The 23,330-nt window shown below is 32.5% G+C and overlaps 1 protein-coding gene across 1 annotated transcript; it reads left to right on the top strand.

Annotated features, from left to right (window-relative positions):
- Positions 1–4,699: 4,699 nt before the first annotated feature.
- On the top strand, positions 4,700–22,653 carry LOC147079078 (fatty-acid amide hydrolase 2-B-like). The gene is made up of 8 exons (XM_085953154.1): positions 4,700–4,900; positions 9,129–9,318; positions 11,180–11,399; positions 13,129–13,346; positions 15,228–15,497; positions 17,286–17,426; positions 18,741–19,010; positions 20,341–22,653. The coding sequence occupies exons 2-8, from the start codon at positions 9,145–9,147 to the stop codon at positions 20,611–20,613; spliced, it is 1,566 nt and encodes a 521-aa protein (XP_085809280.1). The 5' UTR covers positions 4,700–4,900; positions 9,129–9,144; the 3' UTR covers positions 20,614–22,653.
- Positions 22,654–23,330: the final 677 nt, after the last annotated feature.

A 23,330-nucleotide genomic window follows, 5' to 3' on the forward strand; every position in this document is an offset into this window, starting at 1 on the left:
AATTAATACATTATTATTTGCAATATCAAATTAATGCAAATATATTTTTTTAATAAGTATTATGTAAATATAAATAACATCGTTGAAAGTAATTTTAATAACAAGTTATAAGATAAGATACCAATGTTAGATTTATAGATATATGAATGTTATAACAGACAAAAAATTAATTACCTAACAAAAATATCACAGGTCAGTTAGTAGGTACTTAGTGAAAGCATTAAAAAAACTTCTTTCATACAAACTTAACCTAATTCGTGTAGGTATGTTATAAGCATAAAATAATAAAATTGTAAAAAAAAATGATGATGAAATATTTCCGCTTTGTTTAGGTTAGGTTAGGTTAGGTTTAATTTAACGTCTATTATCTATGAATTTAATTAGACAATGGTGTGGTGGTGTTAAAAATGGTGAGGTTTGTTCTAAAATACTACATATTTCGCAACACTGTTGGAATCACATTATTTTTATTTATTTTAAATTTGTCCAATGAAAAATCATATAATCGGCGTTGGCATAGGCATCTAACAAGACAGTATAATATGTAAGAATCACTGTTATTGTAATGTAAGTAGAGTTCAGTTTTAAGTAGATACAATAAATCATATACATCCCATTAAATTTTATTGTTTTCTTTTATATTAAATTAATGTAGTAATAAAAACTAATGTACGCAACAGTGGTGAGGGGTGGAGGTAGGCTTTTACGATTCGACATAAATAGTGCACAGTAATCTTATTTTTTATGTTCATTGAACTAAGAATACAATTTATTTTCAGATGGTGCTGGTTAGTTTGAAAAAATAATTAAACCCTGCCTAACCAAACCACAATAATTTAGGTATACTATGGGTGATCCGACAAAAAAAATACACAATTTTTCAGTCGTATTACAGAGGTTGTTGGTTAGTTTTATTTTTAAATTCATTAAGCCCTGTCTAAACCAAATCATAACCGATAAAAAATATCTAAAATGTTGTATGTATTAACTTCATAAATTTAAATATATTATAGATGAACGAATATTTTTGACTAAATTATCTACCTTGAATTAGGCAGGGTTTAATAGAATTTTCAAACACTATTGAACGATTGCTCTATGAAAAAAATACGTTTGACTGACAAAGTTTAGTGTACACTATTTATGTCGGATTTAAACAACATACCCTTTTCCATTAGTACAATACAAATTGACGCAGTTTGGACATTGACACTTATGACAATGCAGGTAGAGTTAATTTTCCCCACATTTTCATCTGTATTTATCTGTTTATACACTACTACAAAAGGCAGACTACAATTTGGTATCTATTAATCTATGCATTAACGATCGCATAAAATCTGAACTTGTCTATGGATTAGTCTGAATAGATCTACCTTATTATATTAATGTATTTAGGTAACTACTGCCAACTATTTATACATGTATAAAATTTCTTCTAATATACCTAACTGTTTGCATTCACACAACGATGAAATAATATGATTTCAAAGTTTCAAAAGAGTTAATAATTTAATTGTGTACATTGAGTAACACCAAACAGTAAAAACATGTTTGAATAATAATTAATTCTATTAAAAATTGGTTAAGAATTATTTACATACACTGACGTGCATGATTGAATACTAAATTAATTTATTATTTAAAATTGTTAGATAATTTATTATCATCATAGATTTATAGTCTGGGGCAGGACCTTGCTCCCCCAAGTAAACTCTGTCATGCCTATGAAACTTGTGAGAATTATTACTGTCAACAGGAACTCTAAATCCTTTCTTCACTGCATTCAGCTGTCAGCAGTACTCCAGTAAACCTCTTCAAAGGACTTGTGACATTCTCCGGACAAATTTGATGAAGTTTGGCTCACCATATAGGTAATACTTACAAATAGGGAATCCAATCCCGAGCCAAAATTCTGATCCCGGGATTTCGGGATTACAATTTGACAATCCCGGGATCCCGGGACTAGTCCCGGGATTGGCATTTTTTTCCATTGTTAATATATTTTTTTTATATTTACAAATAACATTGATAAAATCGGTCAAAAATAAATCTAGTATAATTTATTCTATTTAAGACATTTATATTGTATACGTTCAATCTTGGAAATACACAAGTTTAATGGAGTAAATAATATTGTAATATAAATAATAATGTGAATTTAATATGAGATTGCTGTTTCTGATAGTAAAGACATAATGAATGGATTAGCAAGATTTAAAATAGTAAAACAAATAATCATGGCGTACTTATGGCCTTTCCTCTTCATAAATCTAATTTGTCAGCCAAATATGAAACTGCCGTAAAACGTATGATATCATGGTGGAATTACTTTGTTAAAAGTGCGAAGCATTGTTTTTTTGAAACCTTTCTCATTTTTAATAATCTATGTGAAAAAATAAAATGAATCGGCTACCTACACATTGGTATAAATCAAACTTCATTCAAACTCAGTTTATTTCTAATGTAGTTATTTTATATTAAAAGTATTTTTTCTGTTTTATTTTCGCTTTTATTTTATTTTCAATAAAAATTGATAAAAAAATCAATCCCGAAATTCCGGGATTATGTTTATCAATCCCGGGATTCATAGGTATCGAAAATAGCCCGGGATTGGAATCCCTACTTACAAACAAGAGTTATTGAGACGCTGTCATAAACTGAGTCAAACAGTTTTTATAACATGATGATAAAGCAAATAAATTAAAAATATAAAATTAAAATAAACTTCAGAAACATGCCAATTAGAAAATGCATATACTTAAAATAAATTGGACCGAGTGGGATTTTAGCATATTACATACTATAGTACATAGAGCCTGTATTCTATAAACTGGCGTACACGTCACACAGAAAGCATTGTACCATCGCGTTCAACTGTTCAAGTTTTCAATAGGAGGGAACGATATGGATGGTGAATCGGGGGACGGCACACTAACTTATAGAAGACAGACTCTAGAAAGATTGATTTGACGTTTTATTATTTCAGATTATTGAAATAAAAGACATTAATAACTAAAAAATATATTAAAATATGAATACAAAATTATGCAGAGTACATTGTAAATTAGTTAATACATCAAGTGGGCTGAATAATAGACAAGATTCGTCAAATCCAGTCTACGTAATCTTACATCACAGTGGAATATATTGATATATATCCGAAGCGATCGGATTGAACATAGCTAGGGATTGAAATACCGGTATTTCAAAACCGAAATACCGGTTTTAAAAATGAGATAATACCAATATATTCGGTATTGAAAGTGGACATAAAAAATAAAATGTATTAACCCATTTGCTGTGGACCTTTTAATTAATATTTAATTACCACGTTTAAATAACATGCTAATTATATCTAATGGCCACCTGTAAATTTTTGTCGGGTTATGCGTGTCTGGTTTATTTCTGTTGTCTTTCGACCTTGGTGATCAGCAAGGACACGTGCAGATTTGCGAAATACATTTACATTATAGCTAGATACCTACTTTTCTAATATTAAATTTATAAGTACAAAAATTTTCGCCAGTCACCCGCGAGTTGTCAAATTGTCAGATCTATTTCAGGTGTATCTGAAATTGCGCTTAAATACATCCTGTTCGTTTGTATAATCATTAGAAATGGACTTGTCTGTGCATATTGTTTGATGCTTATCTACTCAATAGTAGCTTATAGAATAATAGAGAAATATATATTTTTTTGAACAAAAAAGTGAGCAATATTCTGTTTGGTTTTACTACTTACGGGATAAAATTAAAGAAGTTGCTAAGTGTAAAAAGTGAAATAATAATTGGTGGAATTACCAGTGGGGCACATACACATCCTAGAATTAGTCTTCAAAAAATTAATTTATTGAAAAAACATTCAAGGAAGAAAATGCCACTACAATATACTATATAGGTATTTGTAAACATTGGCATCTCCACCATATCTTACCTTTATCTATTTTAATAGTTACATATTATATATGTACTCATTTAGATATTTATGCGATAAAATATTAATATTTTAAAAAGTTTTTTACATCTAAATTTATCGGTTACTGTTTTTTTTTTTTTTTTTTTTTTTTTAATATTTTTCATGAATACTGGTATTGGTAATATCAGTTGGTATTGTAATCCCTAAATATAGTCATTGACCTCCTAATTGCCATCACCAGTGACAGATTAGTTCTGCACATAGCGGTATTAAATAAAAAGAGGAGCAAGGAATCGGCTTTCTTATACAACTGAATGAGGCAGGTCAACAATAGCCGACAACTTACGAGAAATAGCGACGCGATAAAAAAAAATGCAGGGCATCACGGAGGATTTACTATATAATATAATGTTAACGTGGAAATTTTGCCACAAATTGATTATTAGCCTACCTCACCATACTTTTTCACCATACTTGCCTGCTTCACCATACTGTCATATAACCTACCGCCCCTAGGTTCTGCACCTTTGCAAACAACTGTTGCTCCCGATTTCTTCCGATGCGTGAACGTGCCGCTGGCCGTATGCTCCGAGACTGGACAGTGAAATGGTGAAGTAGGTTGATAAATTGGTACGCCTGTGCTCTACACATAATAATATGATATATGCCTAATTTATCTTGGGGCTATTAAAACTATACGTATAAAAAAACCGGCTTCGACGAATAAACCTGTATTTAGCAATAGGCGTCTCGGTACATTATTATTGATATTTTTGTAGTCAGTTTAGATTCAAAAGTCAAGTGCAAACGTCTATATCTACAGACTAAAGTCGAAAATAACTCCATAATACGTAATATCTTAAATAAGAGTAAATAATTATCTTGAAAGTAACAATTATTAATAGTACATACGTAAATAAAAATATATGTATCAAAGCTGTTACTTCGCGTCTGATTTTAATTTGGAAATCAATTAACCAATGTAAGAAAAAGTGTGAATATGTGTAATATAAAATTTTGGTGTTAAGAAAGTTAGATTTTTTTTGCACAACATTTTAACAATCCATGTATATTATATTTTACGTAACCTAACATTTAAAACCCATATAATATAATACTAAAAAAAGATTTAAAATTCGTAAAACACTGTCGCAACCATCTTATATATATATTTTAATATATCTTGTAAAGATAGTCTGTGAAGTGTTATTTTAATGAAGAAATAACTTATTTAAATCAGTGGTATCTAACTTACGGTTCCTCGTGACGGTTACTGCGGCCCATTGGCAATTTTTTCTCTAGCATATCATAATGATTAGGTAAAATAAATAGTCTAGTACAGTGTTTCCCAAAGTGTGGTACGCATACCCCATAGAGGGTACGGGAAGAGTTTGGTGGGGGTACCCCCTGCATCGGGCCTTGGCTGCGCCTGGTGCAACAAGCATTAACACGACATCAATACAACATCCTTGATAGAAGGTTTATCGCATGCGGAAGAAGAGCAATAATTATTGTGGAATTAGCTACAGACGGATTCTTGAAAAATAAATATAATGAGTGAACTTATTCTGGTTGCAAATGCAACATATTGTGTATCCAGTTTTTTACAGAGAAAGTCCTGAAAGACATCTTGCCTTTTCCAACGTCATATATAATATTATGTGAAGTTGCTTTTTCAGCATTTGTAGACAATAAGTCAAAAAAAAACGAACGGGCGTTTGGATGTGGAACCGCGTTTCAGATTAAAATTAATAACCAAATTATGATGATCTATCTCAACATAAACAATTTCATCCTTCTTTTAATGAATGTTATTTATAATATAACTTTTATTTATATTTTATTACGATTTTGTATTATATTATTATGTTTATGTACCTACTTATTAAAAAAGGGGAAAAAAGTATATTTTGATTGTTGTATAGTATAGTAGTATAGTAGTATAGTTGTATAGTATAGTATAGTTGTATAGTCTGCATTATTTTTTTGACGAGGGTACTCCGTGTCATAAGGGGTACACAGATGTCGAAGTATGGGAAACACTGGTCTAGCACATTATCGTGGACAAACAATACAGACGTTCGTTTATATAAAAAATGTTAACACCATTATTGGACAAGCATGGGCATTAACTGTAACAAAACTTAATACGATTTACATATATAGGTAGGGTTTTAAGACAGAACATTTTTTATTTTCAAAGAAATCAATGTTTTTTAAATTAAAAAAACCTATTTTAAACCATGAATTTTATTCAATGACCTTTGTAATACATTCGTGACAGTCTATATGTATGTGTATGTGACAGTATCTATAGTCTAAGCGTGACAGCTTATTAAACTACAGTTTACTTTACGAACGAACCTTTTATAATAGTTTTTTTTATGGAAATGCCCACAAATTAACAAACATGGTTTTGACCTCAAATCTTTTACGTCAGAAAACAGGTCTGCTAGTAATTTTGTTCTGCATCGTCAAAATATGTTCATTGTCGTACTTTTTTAAAAATTTATTTAATCATTAGAAAACAGTATTATGGCATTACAGATATTTCTCAATGCGTTATAATACATAGGTAATAGAATAGAATATTAAATTATAAGCAGTATGAAGTTATAAAAAGTCATGATCTGATTATTAATAACAATCAATATAAATGACGAAAAAAAGATACGTAATACGTAAAAACAATAAAACAGTTGTATATTTTTATAATTATAATATAATATTAACAAGCATTATATACAGTGGAACCCCGATCTACCGTTTTCGCATAAATCGTTTTCCCGCACGGATCGTTCATTTTTGAAAGTCCCGCCAAACACCCATAAAAATAATGTTGAATAATCCCGCATTAACCGTTCCCCGATCTATCGTCTAAATAATTATTATGGTCCCGTCACAAATATCATCCCGATTGACCGTTTTTGTTGAATATTTTTCATTTCGCTTTCGTAGAATTGTTTATGATTACAGACTATTACAGTATTACAGACCTTTCAGTCGCGTCGCTTTGTTTACACAGGCCGGTCGACGTTCATGCTTGCCTCACATTTCATATCACGAAGTTTTATAAGTCTCGACTAAAATGGCCCCCATGGAGAAAACTAGAACTCTAGCTGAAAAACTGAAAATAATTCAAGATGTCGAAATAATCCAGAAGAAAAACGAGAAAAACCTTGAAAATCGTAGAATCGGGGTTTCACTGTAGTTAGAAAAAAATCAATAGGCTAATCGCACGATAATCATCATCATGAAACATCACATCCATCCTGCGACGGGGTTTTGTCTCTTAATTATGGAAAAGTATTTTTTATTTACATATATAAAAATTATTATTTACATAATTCAACATACCTCCCATATATTAAGTTGGTATGGTCAACCATCTACGGACAGTAAAAATGTACGTGTGAGCCGCTCGTTACAGACTCCTGCTGTTCAAGATATATAAGATAAAAATTTATATTTAATATCTAATAATACAATTAATGCATAAAGAAGTCATTTTATTTGGCTTACAAACATACTTTATTTATGACATACATATGTTAATCCAAAATTTCTATGATTCCAACATTTTTAATCTCAGGATTTTAAATATAGCAAATATTCGAAGTTCTTGAGAGTCCACACCCTAGCAACGGCCAATAGTATCGGTACTTGAATGATAGTTGTAAGTGATACAACCTCAATCACAAGTGTGTGTTTAGCGCGGAATAAATAAGGTCCCCCAGAAATTATTGATCACTTTTCAAAAGTCTGAAGATCACGTCGTATATCAATGCAAAAACGAAATAATAAAACCAAATTTCGCCTGTCCGAAGCTTCTATTTTGTTGGTGGTGCCAAAAATTCTGATCAAATGGAGGTGCACGTCACCTACTATCACTTGACGTCACAGTAAGCTGCCTCTACGGGAAAAAGTGTGTAATGTCCTTTTTTTTTGGTGTTTAAAACGTTATTAGACAGATGCTCCCATCCCGTAGCACATTTTGAACCTTTAAACGAACATCGAAAATCTGCCGAAATCACCAGAAGAACAATGAGGTCACCTCACGTTGAACCGCACTGCATCGGCACCTGCATGACTCAATGAACGTTTTTATCATCTTCTACATGCCTACACTTTTCGACTGTCATGTCAAAATCACGTTTTTTTATTTTTAGCGGTTGGCACTATGTATTTTCTATAAGAATGTGGTCTGCAGTTTGGGTTATGTTCAAAATAAATTATCTATGGATGTCATGTCGTAAGTAATTTTAACGCACGCACACGTAGAAACTTGTTAAAATTAATTGAAATTAGCATGAATAATTAATAATAATTCAAATTACTAATAAATTATAGTTGGCACTCTTGATCAGTGTCATTCTTCTGTGAATTTGCAGATATGGTGATCGTTCAAAATATTGTGCAAAATGACGAAACCATAGTCTAAATTTGTCGCCACGACAGCGTGATAGGAGGCGACATGCACCTCAATTTGACTCGCGCTTTACGGTAGCGAGTCATGCCACCTTACGAAGGCTCAGAGAAACTGTATAAGTATATACAACTATTCATTATACTGAGCTTCTAGAACTGGCAGATACTGGAAGCCAGTTCATATTATGAGTTGAAGAGTAGGTATCGAATATATAAAAAGCCTCTCGTTACTTTCAAAGTGAAGAAGCGATTTTGGACCTGCAGTGCTATTCTAATATGTAACCTAGCTTCAAGATCAATAAAAACAGTGAAAAACATGTTACGTCACATTCAGGCAATTGTCGGGTATGATATTTTTTAACATGACCGTTCATAACCGCGTTAACCGCAAGCTGTCAAATGTCATTGAGTAACATAGTTAACACGCCTTACTTGATTCCAAATGCATGAGATTATTGTAGATAACCACTTTTGTCATGGAATTGCTGCGAGTTATATCCGTGTTAACTGGCTTGGTTACGCGCTACGGACGACTCAAGAGAATTTTAACATGGCCTGTGTTATTTAAGCCAACAGAATTCTGGGGTTCTAGAAGGTCGCTAAATTATATCCACTATGTGTATACGGCAGAGCTATAGGATACGGGCATGACCTGGGAAGAGGACAGAGATTCTTGAAGGCACCACGTGGTTTCCATACGCTCCAATTAAGAAGCGTATATGGACTAATAAAGAGTATATTTTTATGTGGTATTCCCTCAACCTTTCATTGCCTTTTTTCAGATACTCAAAGTGAACGATGCATTTTTATACAAAACGCTTTATAAAGATTTTCAATTGGTGCGTCGGGATGATAATAGGAATACCAATACTTTTCTACATGATGACAAGAAAAAAGAAAATTCCTCACATATCAAATCCAATACTTTTAAAAAGTGCCACTGAGCTTGCTGCCATGATAAGAATGAAACAGGTAGACATTATCATACTCCTCAAACCACAATCGGAATAATGTATTTTAATAACATATGTATCTAGTGGGAGTAATAATTAACCAATCTGTATCATACCGAAATTCACTAACAACTCAACGTTCGAGGTCTTAGTTATTGAACATACATAATTTGGAAAACATCAAAAACGTAGCTGAAATCATTCTAATCAAATAATTTTAAGAATGTGACAGATTAAAAAACATTAAAATCTACGAAAATTGTGATTTTGATTTTTCACTCTTGATATGGCCCTTCCATTTTTCCGTTTCGTCATCTTCGTCCTCTCCAAATTATATTACGAATCAAATATTACGAGTTTTCCAAATTGTCATCTTCCCTGCGGGTTATTATTGACTGACAGCAACCAGAGGCGAGCCTATCTTGAATCTGGGATTTTCCGATTATAGAGTAATTAATACGTTTGGCCATCCACGAGACTCTCAGCTATCGAGCACCATCTTTCAAAACCTTTTGGCTTCTGCCGCTCGCTTGTTTTGTCGTCCAAGTCTCACAGGCATAATTTTGTCCAAATTGCGATGGCAAGAGATCATGCTATACGAATTTTAGTCATTTTTATTTCTTGAACATGTGTATATGATATAAAAATAATATAGCTTGATATATTTTATTTTGGCCAGGATTACTTGATTAGAGAAATAATTTCTCAAACATTTCTAATTTTTATTTTGATTATTTTTATATCAGAAGAATACAGATTTAGAAAAAAAAATACACCGAATAGGACAGGTATACGACGAAATTACGTTGACTTTAAACATTTTAAGATTATAAGAGGAAGTTATAATTGAGCGTAGTTATACACAAAGCAGCCAAGCCACAATTTTGAAAAAAATGAGTTATTGTGATTTCCATAATCTCACATGTTTGTTTTACGTTCTGCACAAATCAGCCAAGCTGCTTTCATACAAAAATCTCATATAAATGCGTTTTAAAGATTTTGCAAATCGCAGAATATGACATTTTCGTTTTGCATAAAGCAACCAAGCTGCTGTCATACAAAAATGTCATATAAATGCGTTCTAAAAATATGCCATATTCGTTCTGCAAAAAGCAGACACATGATAATATTATGTACTTACCTAATTATTGAAATCCTGACTGTAAGGTGTGTTTTTCTACATTCAATAAATAAACATTATTTTCTCAATTACACTATATGTTTTTCATTTTATTATATATATTATATATATAATATAATATACAGATTTTTCATATAAAAATTAGTGCCAGGCAGTTAAATCTTATGAATATTATGAATAACTTAGAAGGTTTTTTTTAAGAAAATAGATGCAAAAATAAGGATTTTCCTTACAAAAATTAGAGTTGGCTGCATTCAAGAATGAACATTCTAAAAAAAACCGTTTTGCACAAAACAGCCTGGACTGCTAAAACACCAAAATTTCATAGATTTTATGCTTTTATCTCTTTATAAGTTACACAAAATCATATATATATATCTATCATTCAAAAGGTATAAACAGTATACAGAGGCTTTGTGGATTTAAATAAACACACTTTATATAAAAGTGCTTCTATCTCTGATTGAGGTTTGTGTGTCTTGGCTGCTTTGCATATAACTACGCTAAATTCACACATTTTTTTTCTTTTATAAAATTTTAAACCCTATCATTACGATGATTTTTTTATCATCGTAATAATAGGGTTTAAAATTTGTTTCAATAATTTCCGAGAACAGTTTTGCACTAAGTCATGGCACGGGGTGGCTTACTTTTTTCAAAAAAGATTTTTTCCATTGGTTATAATATTATACTTTCTCAGAAAGTGTTTTCTAAATTATATATGTTTAATATTTTTTAGATAAAAAGTGAAGAACTAGTTCGAGCATATATAAAAAGAATCGATGAAGTAAACCCTATTCTAAATGCTGTCGTCCAGTCGAGATTTTCGCTGGCCATACGAGACGCCCAGGAAGCTGACCGTCTGATAGCATCAGGACAGTACTCTCTCGAAGAATTGATGAATAAATATCCTCTTTTGGGAATACCAGTCACCATCAAGGAGAGCATATCAGTTAAAGGTAATATCTCCTGATTTGAAAAATCTTATAAAATACCAATTACACGAGCAGACTCATGCCGACAGCACGCAACGATTAACGATTAAGGTACCTACCGATTTGATAAGAGATCGTATTTGGACAAAATAAAAAGTTTTTGAGTGTATTTACTAGCATACATTTGTGTTTCGTATTAACATTGTTAATAAAATTAAAAAGTCAGCCAACTATCATTATAAAGGCAAAAATCGAGCTAGCGCCTTCGGCCCAGGGCTCAAAATGGGCCAGGGCGCACCGGAGCGCCGTTCCGGTTCATGCAACCGTGAAAACTATAGCTCCGTCTCGTGGTAAAAATAGCTTGGTCGTCTGAGGTTAATAGGCTATATAACAACAAATCGAACACACTTATTTTTATAAAATTAGATAACTAAGTTATTATTTTTGGAAATTTATCGAGCGCTTCGGTTCCTAAAAAAAATATATTTCGAGCACTGCTTCGAGCCAATTTGTTACATTAAGGCTGGCCTCGCACTAGGCAGCCACAATAAGGGGCAGCCAATCTTGCAGCCAGCTGTAGCAGCCAGCAGCCAATATCACGAGTTCGCTTATCGCTGCTTTGAGATGGAAGATGCAGTTATTGTTGATTACCTCTTGAATAGTCTTGAACCAAAAGGGGAAAAAGAAAAAAAAAGTTATTGGATTCACCCCCTGCTTCTCGAGCGGCATTAAAAAAGACAAGTGTATTTTAAAGTTAAATTAAAGATCTTAAAAACACCCAGAATCTTTTTTAACTATGCAAGAATGTTAGTGCAGTCGTTCAACGAGCTGTTGGATGCTGTTCGAGAATGCGAGCACATTGAGTATGTACATAACACAAAATTTCTTATCTTTGAAATTGTTTTTAATCATTTTACAAATTGTATATTAATTTATATAAGCTCGCATTCAAGTATCAGTTCCCATGATTGATATTCGAACAGTATCCAACATCACGTTAAATGACTGCAGTGACATTCTTACATAGTAAAAAAAGCTTTAGGGTGTTTTTTAAGATCTTTAATGTACATGTTCATCTCGAGGCAGCAATCAGCTCGAACTCGTGACATTGGGTGCTGGCTGCTACAACTAGCTGCAAGAATTGGCTGCCCCTTATTGTTGCTGCCTAGTGCACGGCCAGCTTAATTACTTTAATAAATCGAGATATAATAATTTTTCTATTCTTTGACCCAGTTTCCATGACAACGCGGGGAACGAGGCACCTTACAGCATTGTACGTCTTAGCCGGCTCTCACATCAAAACTCGTCTCGCCTTAAAACGTGTCGAATACGTCGATGTGACGTCATCGTTATTCAACACAAACAACAAAACACCCGTTGCCAAATGGAGCTCCGCAAATTGGTCGAACGCGACTGTTTCGTTTGAAAAAAAAACATCTGGATGTTGCAATCGACAAGTTGCATCCTTCTCGGGCTCCGAGTAGGAGAGTCAAAGTCACTTACAAACACTTATGAATTGGTCATTCCTATACCGGCTCGACGATCACCGTATTCAAATATCTCTACGTTTTGAAGGCTACGAGCGACTGTCGCTAGGTAGATGTGAGCTGACTTCACAAGCAACACTGGATCTCAGTTCTCGTAAGATTTGTTCGGCAGACAAGACGAGTTTTGATGTGAGAGCCGGCTTAGTCCTTAAATATTATACCCAAAAAGCAAATATAAGCATTTTTTCTTAATATGTCGCTTACAGGTATGAGTAACAAAGCCGGGCGAGTCAAATCAGTCGTAGATATTGCCGCTGACGATTCTCAGGCGGTGTCTCAACTCCGAGCAGCTGGAGGTATACCAATCGCAGTGACAAATACTCCTGAGCTTTGCATGAGTACAGAAACTTTCAACTATGTCACAGGTCGGACCTATAATCCGTACGATACTAGGAAAACCTCTGGTGGATCGTCAGGTGGAGAGGTAAGATATCATACCTATAGGTATTTGGTATATAAGAATTAACCATAATGATACTAGAAAGTCAATCTTGTGAAATCCAAATTTACGTATAGGTACTGTGCGATATATTGACATCTACGTTATGCCGCTTTATGCGATTACAGTATTACGCCACGCAATTTTTGCATGCTGGTGGTATTACAACGGTTTTAGTTCCAGAAACGACCGTGATGAAGTGTATGTCTCGATATAGAAGCCACAGTCTAAAACTCTGGTTATCGATGTCAATAACGACAAGGACCAGACTGTTAGTGACATTGACTCTCTTGTAGATAAATCGAAATAAATGTATTTAATATTATATTTAGGTACAATATGAGGCACCAATGAGGCTTTTTATTTTCGTAATTTGTATTTGATTTTATACCTAATAACGAAGAGCTCATGGCCCTGGGACATGGGTTTGATGGGAAGAAGCCACAGTCTAAAACTCTGGTTATCGATGTCAATAACGACAAGGACCAGACTGTTAGTGACATTAACTCTCTTGTAGATAAATCGAAATAAATGTATTTAATATTATATTTAGGTACAATATGAGGCACCAATGAGGCTTTTTATTTTCGAAATTTGTATTTGATTTTATACCTAATAATACCTAAGAGCTACACCAATTAGCGGAATTGGCCCGTTCGTTAAATGTCACTTTGAATCGTTCTTTCGTTCTTGTTCCCCAGAGAGAAAATAGAATAATTGCTATTTTATTCGCATAATTTAATCTACGATCGGTGACAACTCTCATCGATTTTTGATTGAGTCGTGATAGAAAACTATGAATTAATTATTATATTTACATATATAACAATCTAAAGATCAATGAATATAAGAATCTGCTAGTGTAATTTGCTCTTGATAAATCTCAGCCAGAATTTTAATTTATGCATGTACACAAGAATGGTTCAAATAATGAAGTGTGGAAACTATCTTCTTCAAAGTAAGTAAAACTATATTGTAATTACTTGTCGTAGGACCGTAGGTAGTCAATACCGTATAAAGTAATATACCAGTTGGAAATTCTACAAAAGCAAGTTGGGTTTATGGCATGGGCAAATTTTAAATGTGCGCCAACACAGACAACATTTTCATTTATTTACCAGCGGATTTTTGCTGCATTGAATACCCCGCAAGGCTTTTTATTGTGTGTAATGATAGAGGATGTTGGATGACTTCCGACAAACTGGGCAATGGAAGTGAAAAGCGAGTTGGGCAGTAATATATATTCTATTCCACGATATCTTCAATCTACATGGTTAACAAATTGGGAATTAGGAAAAGATATCGCTGTTGGAGGTTAAAAGCTCTCCAATTTGAGATACATCGACGACAGATTGCTCGATGCAAAACAACTGAAGATATGACTATGGTAAATAAACACACCCAAGACAAAACTGCTGGTAATAGATCGTAATGACAATATGTAGCAACCTAGTTTACTGCCGAAATACGAGTTATCTTGAGTCGAGTATCTCTTATAAAGGTGGAAACGAAACGAGATAGATATTAAACTGAGAATTTATTTATATACTATGTATTTTTATAATACTATAAGAATCTAACATAAATAATATAATATTTTTGTGCATTGAGTGATACTAAATAAATTAGATACAAAAGTGTATCTCAATGTCGCAATAAATATCGGTATGTAGACGCCACCAACTGCTTAGATACGGCACAAACAATAATTATTAATTGAACTAAACGTAAATGGAATGGATACACATCGTACGACTAATAACAGTCGTAACTACTGTTCGTGTAATTTTATCATAACCGTCGTAAAATAAGAATTATATACCTACGCAAAAATTTTACTCAGTCCTGGACGATTTTTCATTTCAGGCTGCACTTATATCATCGGGTGCATCTATAATTGGAGTGGGTTCAGACATTGCAGGATCTGTACGGATCCCAGCGTTGTATTGTGGATTGTTCTCCCACAAACCGACATCAAGAGTCATCTCCGTAATTGGGCACGTACCGCATTGTGACGATAAGAAGTGGAAGGATGTCTTCGCCTTTGGACCAATCGTGAGGTACGCCGAAGATCTGACTCTGATGATGGAGGTTTTAAAGGATCCAAATGGCCCGACAATTGATTTTAAACATCCGGTGAGATAATTTAAAATGAAATAAAAATACTATTAATATTATTATGACGTATCAGTATCATTTATAACTTATGGGTCACATCACCATAGAAAAAAAAGTTTTCTAACAAATTATTTTATCCATAAAATCTTAATATTGAAGGCTTGTTTATATAGGTACATATAGTTTGACTTCTCAAGCAACGAATCTATTTTAGAATAAAACTGCGCTTTTTAATGATAAAACCAAACTTGACATACACCATGTCCCACAAAGGTTGTCCCAAAGTTTACTTGCAGTGACGTATCTTGTGGGTAGAGAGACTCCATCTTTAGCCTTGGGGCCCGCGCATAGGAGGGGCCCGGCGTAGCGAGTCGAACCGGCAGAGTGAGATAAAAACAAATCACAAATTTGCTCTAATAGTTTTAAAAAAAATCGCCAGCAGGGCAGGGCAGACTATATTAATATTACAATAATTTTAAAATATGTCATTGTGCGATACAATTTAATGTGGTGTGATAATTGATATACTTACATGATAATCCACGTGTAAAATTTGGGAAAAGCTATTGTAGAGCATCACACTGTCCTTAACCTTGGCGATAAAAGGCCCGTGAAAGATCCTGGCCTGGGGGCCCGCTTCGGCATGTGAGGGCCATGCCTATGGATTTTAGACCGTTTAAAAAAATCAGTACCATTAAATATATATAATCTGACACCTAATTTGCATACTTATATTATTAAAATAGAAAAAAAAATTAGGGGAGTAATTTGGGAAACATGGCCACCATTTTGTTGATGGGATAAATTATTGGACGTGATTTCCACTTCTAGATGCCAACAATGGCTTACAATATATGCGAAGTTAGGTTCTCTCTTGAAAAAATCGGTGTGTGTACTTATGTACGCGCGTTAGAAGTTATACTTCTTTAGCGTAACAAAACAAAAACAAAACTTGTGATAAACTAGATTCTTTGACTAGCTCTTGATTATCTTGTTAAAATACACACTAAAGAAAAATGACCACTTATTGGAACGCCGTTGGTTTATTTCTATACACTTTAACTTATATTACTAAATTATATAATGATTTCTCGTTGTTTTTATTTTAAAGTCACTCTGACGTTTAATCGTTTGTTAACGTAAGGAATTGCAAATGGCCGACAGTAATAAATTCTCTACCTAGGCAACGGAACAATTATAAACTATAATATTATACTGTATAATCGTCACGATTGAAGTATCATATTGTGCGTAAAGGTAGTGCGTTCGGCTGATAACCGAACAATCGGTGGTTCGAATCCAATCGAGTGCGTTTTTTTTCGTGTGAAAACATAAATTATGTGTTACATGTCACACGCCAAAAATACAATCTGATTTGATTTCCCAAACGCGCCAAAAGAAGTATAACTTAAAAGCTTTTTTCTTTACTCTAGTTAAAAAATCGCATTAGGTACGTTTATATAATATACATCTGCATGGCAACACGGTCAATAAAATATGATATGATTATAAATACGCGTATTACACAGAATTCCTCGTGCAACATTCTGACAAGATAAATAAAAATTAAAACATTTTCCCATTTTACGAAAGATTTATGATTATCACACAAAAAATAGTTATTTGTACAAGTATTTTGACCGTAGACTACTAGGTAATTATTGGTCCTTGTATTAACATGTGGCATTCGTATGTTTGATCAACGGATTCGATTAATAAATACAAATTGTTAAGCATTGCATGGTAGGAGTATAAGGATTAACAAATTCTTTTACGTAATGCTATTGAATTTTCTTATTATTGCAGGTTTCTGTACGTGAATTAAAGTTTTACTACATGGAAGGAGATAATTTTGGGGCAGCTGACGAAATAAATGCAGACATTAAAGACGCATTTAAAAAAGTTATTAATTATTTCGATAATACTTACCACATTACAGTAAAGAAGGTAAGAATTAAAGAATATTAAGTTATATTAGTAATATTACAAGGCGAGAACGTTGCATCTTATAGTTTCAAAAGATGATAACGGCCCACATGTGCCACGTAGGTCAAAATTAAGATTTTATGATATTTTCAGAGCATAAGCCTGGACATTCCTTAAACGTTGTAGATAATCTATTTATATAATTTTGAAGCCTTACTATCCTTTATATTTATTTTAAACATGTGATGACTGCATAAAGTATTTTTACATAACATAACATAGTATTCTTTTAAACCTCTCGATCTAATGTTTTAGAATATAGTCAGTTATTTCAGTACATCCATGTGCAGTGGTGTTAAGATTTTTAAGATTTATTAATTTTTAAATACATTTATAAAACCATTAGTAAAATTTTTGTTAACATTATATAGTGAAATATTTACGACAAAAAAATATATTTATAATCTCTGTGTAGACTCTCAGTTGTGGACCATGAATCTTCTTTTTTGCTTCAAAATCATAAAAGTATTTAGAAGATTTATAGAATAAGGTATTTTAACATCTTTGGAGTTGACATAATTTTTAACTAACTGTTTGAATGTCATACATGTACATAGTGATGAAAATATTAGGTTTCATTACAAATGACATATTTTTTTGTCATTAGGTTAGTGTGCAGTTAGCGTCTTCTGCTTAAAACTTGGGGATGGAATTAACAATGATTGAGGAAAGTGATATTTTTTCGAATAATTTTCAAGCGAAATGATATTTTTTAAATTTAATAGGTTGTTTATTATAACTTTCAAATTTATACAAACTAACAATGCTAAAAACGAAGTTGACAACTTTTTAAATTATAATGTAGGTAACATTCTCAAAATCAAAATTGAACAAAAGAAATGGTTTATCAAAAATTGTTAGCAAGTTCAAGTACTTAGACGTTATAACTAAAAATATTTGGCGAGACGTGGACCTCAATTATTAAGGCAATTGGTGTTCCTTGATTTAATATACAAAAATCTATAGTCAATAATAACGTAATTTGATGAGCATTTCATGTATGACCTACCAGTTTAAATTGTCATCATTAGATAGGAGGCTCGTAGCATAATCAGTTAATGAGCGAATTGGCGCGACATCAATGTTTATACGGGTTCAAATCCCGTCGAGTTTCGTATTTTTTCAAATATATTTTTTTCTGGTGGGTATATTATCTGAGAGGTTTTCAGGTTATGTATATTTAATATCTATAAATTTTGTTGGCTAAATTACACGGTAAAAACAGTGGTTTATCTTACATGTTGATAATAACAATCGTATTTATCTTATTTTTAGGTTAATATGAAGTACATGCAATACGGATTTGAAACACAACTTTTTTATATATTAGGACTTGAAGGAATTGTTTCAATTTTTTCAAATCCTAAAAATGTCAAAGAAATGCGGTCGGTGTGGCCTGAAATCTTCAAGAAAATATTCGGGTGCTCGAATTCTCCACTATCCTCTATTATGTATGGGATCATTAAAAAAGTGAGCCGATATTTTCCTGAAAGCGATTACAAGAAAGCTGCTGAAATGAATGTGAAAATTCAAAAAGAGTTCAAGGTAAAATAAGCAAGTTTTCTGCGGCATAGATTGATAGTTTATTTTTTGTCATTATTATTATTATTATTAATAATGTGTAAAGATTCTTTTGTGCGAACTTAAAAATGTATTTTTTGAGTAGCTAATTGAAAATTTTCCCCTCAGTAACAATTTTTTTTTTAGTTTTTCTAGTAAGCAATTCGTACTTTTAATAATAATTATACCCTGGCATGATTATAATATACAGTTTATCAATCCAATTAGAACTAGACGCAAATAGATTCTCTCTTAAAAGTAATTGATGATCCATTCTACAGATATTACATGACAGAGATAAATAACTACAAGTTTATATTCAACTCGTTTTCTTGATGTCACATAATTGATAGAAAACTATGCATTTAACGTTATCCACAGTTTAAATATCTTAATACAGAGTTTTTGAAGAATGAAAAAATAGATTTTCAATTGGAATAATTATCTAATATATGATATACTTTGGTACATGTGCTTTTTGATTTTTTTTAACAGAAGAAGCAAAAACACCAAGTATCTTAACAACAGCATCCTAGTGCATTGCAATATTTAGTTAAATCAATAATTCTTTAATTGTAATCGATAATTGAATATCTTGGTAGGTAGATATATTTGTTTTTACAAATGTTATTTTGATTTTTTCTATTCATAAATAATATATAAGCCAAATAAAATATGCAGACACACGACCTTCTTTATTCATATCAATCTTATCATAATATGAAAAGTATACTAATAGATAGCTGGTTTTGAAGGCACAATGGCGATAATTAAATTTCTGTTTCCGGTCACCGTCACATGTCCTGAATTTGTGTCAAAAATATTTAATATAATATCGGAGATTTAGTCATAAGGGCAAAAATACAATAGTTACCGTTTTGAGTAAAACAATATTGCATTTTCATGAAAAAAATCTAGTTCTATTGACCATAATATAAAGATGAAGCTCGTATGTATGCATGGCCATTTTCTAGATATTATTCGGCATATCTAGGAATTGAAAAGAAAATTTTTGATGACATAATATAGATAGACGAATATCCTTTTGTGCCTGTTTCACTCTGTAAGAAATGCTGGCGTATGCTTGACGAATGCGTAGTTTCAACTCTATGTCTCAGATATTAATTCTGGCTTTAGGGTAATTTTCACATTGTGAATAGGTAGGTAGCACAATTCTTTCAAGCTATACTTTCGAAGCGAATTTGTCTTTTATATCATCCACAACCACATCCATCGTCCCAAACATCTCAGATCACAATGGTGTGTACAATTGTTTCTTAAAACTATATAAAAGTATATTTCAATATTATTTCAGAATTTACTTCAAGATGATGGGATATTTTTTTATCCAACCGCGCCAAGAACCGCCACGTATCACTGTGACTATTACAGGAACATGTTGAACATTAGTTACGTAGCGCTCTTCAACGGTCTCGGGCTTCCAGCGTCTCATTGTACGCTGGGATTGACACGTCAAGGTATGCCAGTTGGGATCCAAGTCGTCGCTGGTCATGGTCAGGATCACTTGACCATCGCTGTTTGCAAGGAACTGGAAAAAGCATTTGGAGGATGGGTGCCACCATCTTGAACTAACAATATTTTAAATAGAAAATAATAAGCATTTTCAATTTTACAATCTTCTACACTTAAACTTATTTGTCTAAATATAATATTGTCTAAATAATGTATATATGTCTAAAATAATTGCAGAACTGATGATCGATCGAGGATCGGCAACAAACTTCAGTAAATTGACTTCAAAGTTTAAAATATGCGATTGTAAATTCTATGTTGTTTTAAAGATACTGTATAGAAATAAACGATTCGTTTGAAGTTAGAAAAAAAATCAAATTGTATAACTATGAAAACAATAAAACATTTTAAATCTGGACACAAAATGATCGTAAATAGAGCTGGTGATTTTTGGACTTCTTTCGTTTCTTGAGATTTTTTTCTCTCATTAATTTTAGATTGGTTACTTTTCGATTTATCGAGATACTCGAGAATCCTCCATAGGTATATTTATTTCTTTTTTAACTCATCCGGACCAAATTTTCTACCGGCCGAATTCGTTTGAGATAAATTCGAGACACTTTTATAGGTTTTTCAATAATTTAAAATATTCCATTCTGGGTCTGGCAAGTACACATATTGTTTTTCAATTTGTGTGTGAGTCAGGGTATGGACCTAATAGGTTGAGCAAGTGGCTGACATCCATTTCTCGTAAAAAACAAAATCTGTTAATACAAACCTCTACTCTGTGGAGGCCCATAATATGATCCTATTAGGATCGGACATGGTCGGGAAAAAAAAATATTTTGTCACAGTTTTATTGAGTATTTTGCACTTTGTATACTGTACACAAAAACTCATGTATCGTATGTCCGTGTAAGACTGAAAATACGAATTGACTCTGAAAGATATGATACTGGGTACAAATATTGTACTTTCGTCATTTTCCCGAAAAATTAAACATACGACACATTGGCTCTGAGGTATAAAAATTCATCCCATGTTGTTTCATCTTCTTTTTTAATTTATTAAAGTTTGATATAAAGTGGTGTAGAGTTTTACCAAGTATGCAATTACCTAAATTATGTAAATAAATAATATGTGTTAAAAAGAAAATACTTTTTTATCTCAATAAAGAAACGTTATAAATTCACCAGCACCTAAAAACAACGGTTTTCTAGAGCTGCTGAAGAAGACCGAACATGACATGTTAGGAGAAATAGTACATGCCTAATTCAGCTGCCTAGGACACAAAACCAGCGACATAGCCAGAAGTCAGCAAAGCATCGTATCACATACCTACACCAGCTTTCAACAGCCCCACAGCAGTAACATTGCCAGGAAAAGAAAAATCATCAAGCCACAAGCTTGATACTACTAGCAAAGTAACATATCGAGTAGAGTTGTTTTAATGAAAATCAACTGCAATATAGCAACGCAGACAAATACACCGATGTGTTTGGACTACCTGCAGGCATGTGGTTGTAGTATTAAGTTCGGCGGATCGGCTTGGGTGCCCTCAGCATTTGGAAAATGTATTTTTCATTTTATCAATTTTGATTAAATTTTCTGTTGATATTGTCATAATTGCGCACTTAAAGGCCAAATTGCACTGGTGTCGTCCCGCCGATTGCTCCCGATCATGAAATGTCACTTTGGATCGTTCACTAGAGTTGAGGCCAAAATAGAATAATTCCTATTTTTCGTTCACGATCTAAACGAAGATCAGTGACAATTGGGCTGTGTGTTTGTGTTTCACGATCACGATCACGATTTCATTGTGTTTCACGATCGGCGGTAATCGGGGCAGACTATTCGTGGAGCGAGACGTTTGGGCGAGAAAACTCATTTTTAAACCTATTTACAAATCAACTATTAATGGTGGTATAATACATAATATTCTACTTTTAAGTAAAAATCATACTAACTTTATTTTTCACTACCAAATAGCAAGTACCCACACCCCACCACATTTTCTCCCATATGGAGGGATGCCGAATAGTTAGTGTTTATTATAATGTTTGTGATCAATGGTAGATCTGTCACCACAATACAATAAAATATTCTAAATCAGGCCTGGGCAAATTTTTTGGATGAAGAGCCACATTAGGAACATAAATAAATAAATAATGTATAAAAAAAAGCCTTTTTATTTCTTACAAACAAAAGTAAATGACAGTTAAATGACTATATCTAATGAATATATATATAACCTATGAATATATCTATTATGTATATATATCTATCTATGGTTGTATTATCTACTTATTTTCTAGTTGCCATAATATTAATTAATATTATTTTTTTTATATTTTTGTATAATACATATACCTAATATATATAAGGATTTTTTTTATTTTTGTATATAATACTATTAGATAATGTTTATAAATTGAACAATGGTATGTAATTAGTTTGTTTGGTTTGTAAGAACCCCTCTTCGGGTGAAGGCCTCCTCCAAAGTGTTAATCTCTGGCCTCTCTGATTTCTTTCTCCATACCCGTTTGATTTCATAGCTAAGTATTCGTCTTGTCTGGGTTGGCCTATTTTTGCATTTAGGTCGCCCATTATTATAAAAGTGTTATGTGCTTGGTTAATAGCTTTGTTTACATTTGTATAAAAAGTATCAATTTCTTCTTCATTCGCTATTTCTGTGGGTGCGTATATTTGTATGAGAAATAATTCGTTTCCTTGTATTTTTAAATTCAATAGTGCTACTCTATCTGTTATACCTATGAAGTTTTCTTTACTGTTCGTTGGTTTTTATGTATTAAGAATCCGACGTCATACTTT

The sequence above is a fragment of the Rhyacophila brunnea genome, unplaced genomic scaffold, assembly GCF_057557595.1.
Source record: "Rhyacophila brunnea isolate RB1 unplaced genomic scaffold, BYU_Rbru_1.0 scaffold_10, whole genome shotgun sequence".
In the NCBI taxonomy this organism is placed as follows: domain Eukaryota; kingdom Metazoa; phylum Arthropoda; class Insecta; order Trichoptera; family Rhyacophilidae; genus Rhyacophila; species Rhyacophila brunnea.

What these genes read in the sequence shown, in the direction of transcription:
- LOC147079078 (XM_085953154.1), top strand. Translation starts at nt 9,145, where the DNA reads ATGCATTTTTATACAAAACGCTTTATAAAGATTTTCAATTGGTGCGTC. An exon ending in CAATTGATTTTAAACATCCG is followed by an intron (nt 15,498 to 17,285) that starts GTGAGATAATTT and finishes TTATTATTGCAG; the next exon opens with GTTTCTGTACGTGAATTAAA. An exon ending in AAATTCAAAAAGAGTTCAAG is followed by an intron (nt 19,011 to 20,340) that starts GTAAAATAAGCA and finishes ATATTATTTCAG; the next exon opens with AATTTACTTCAAGATGATGG.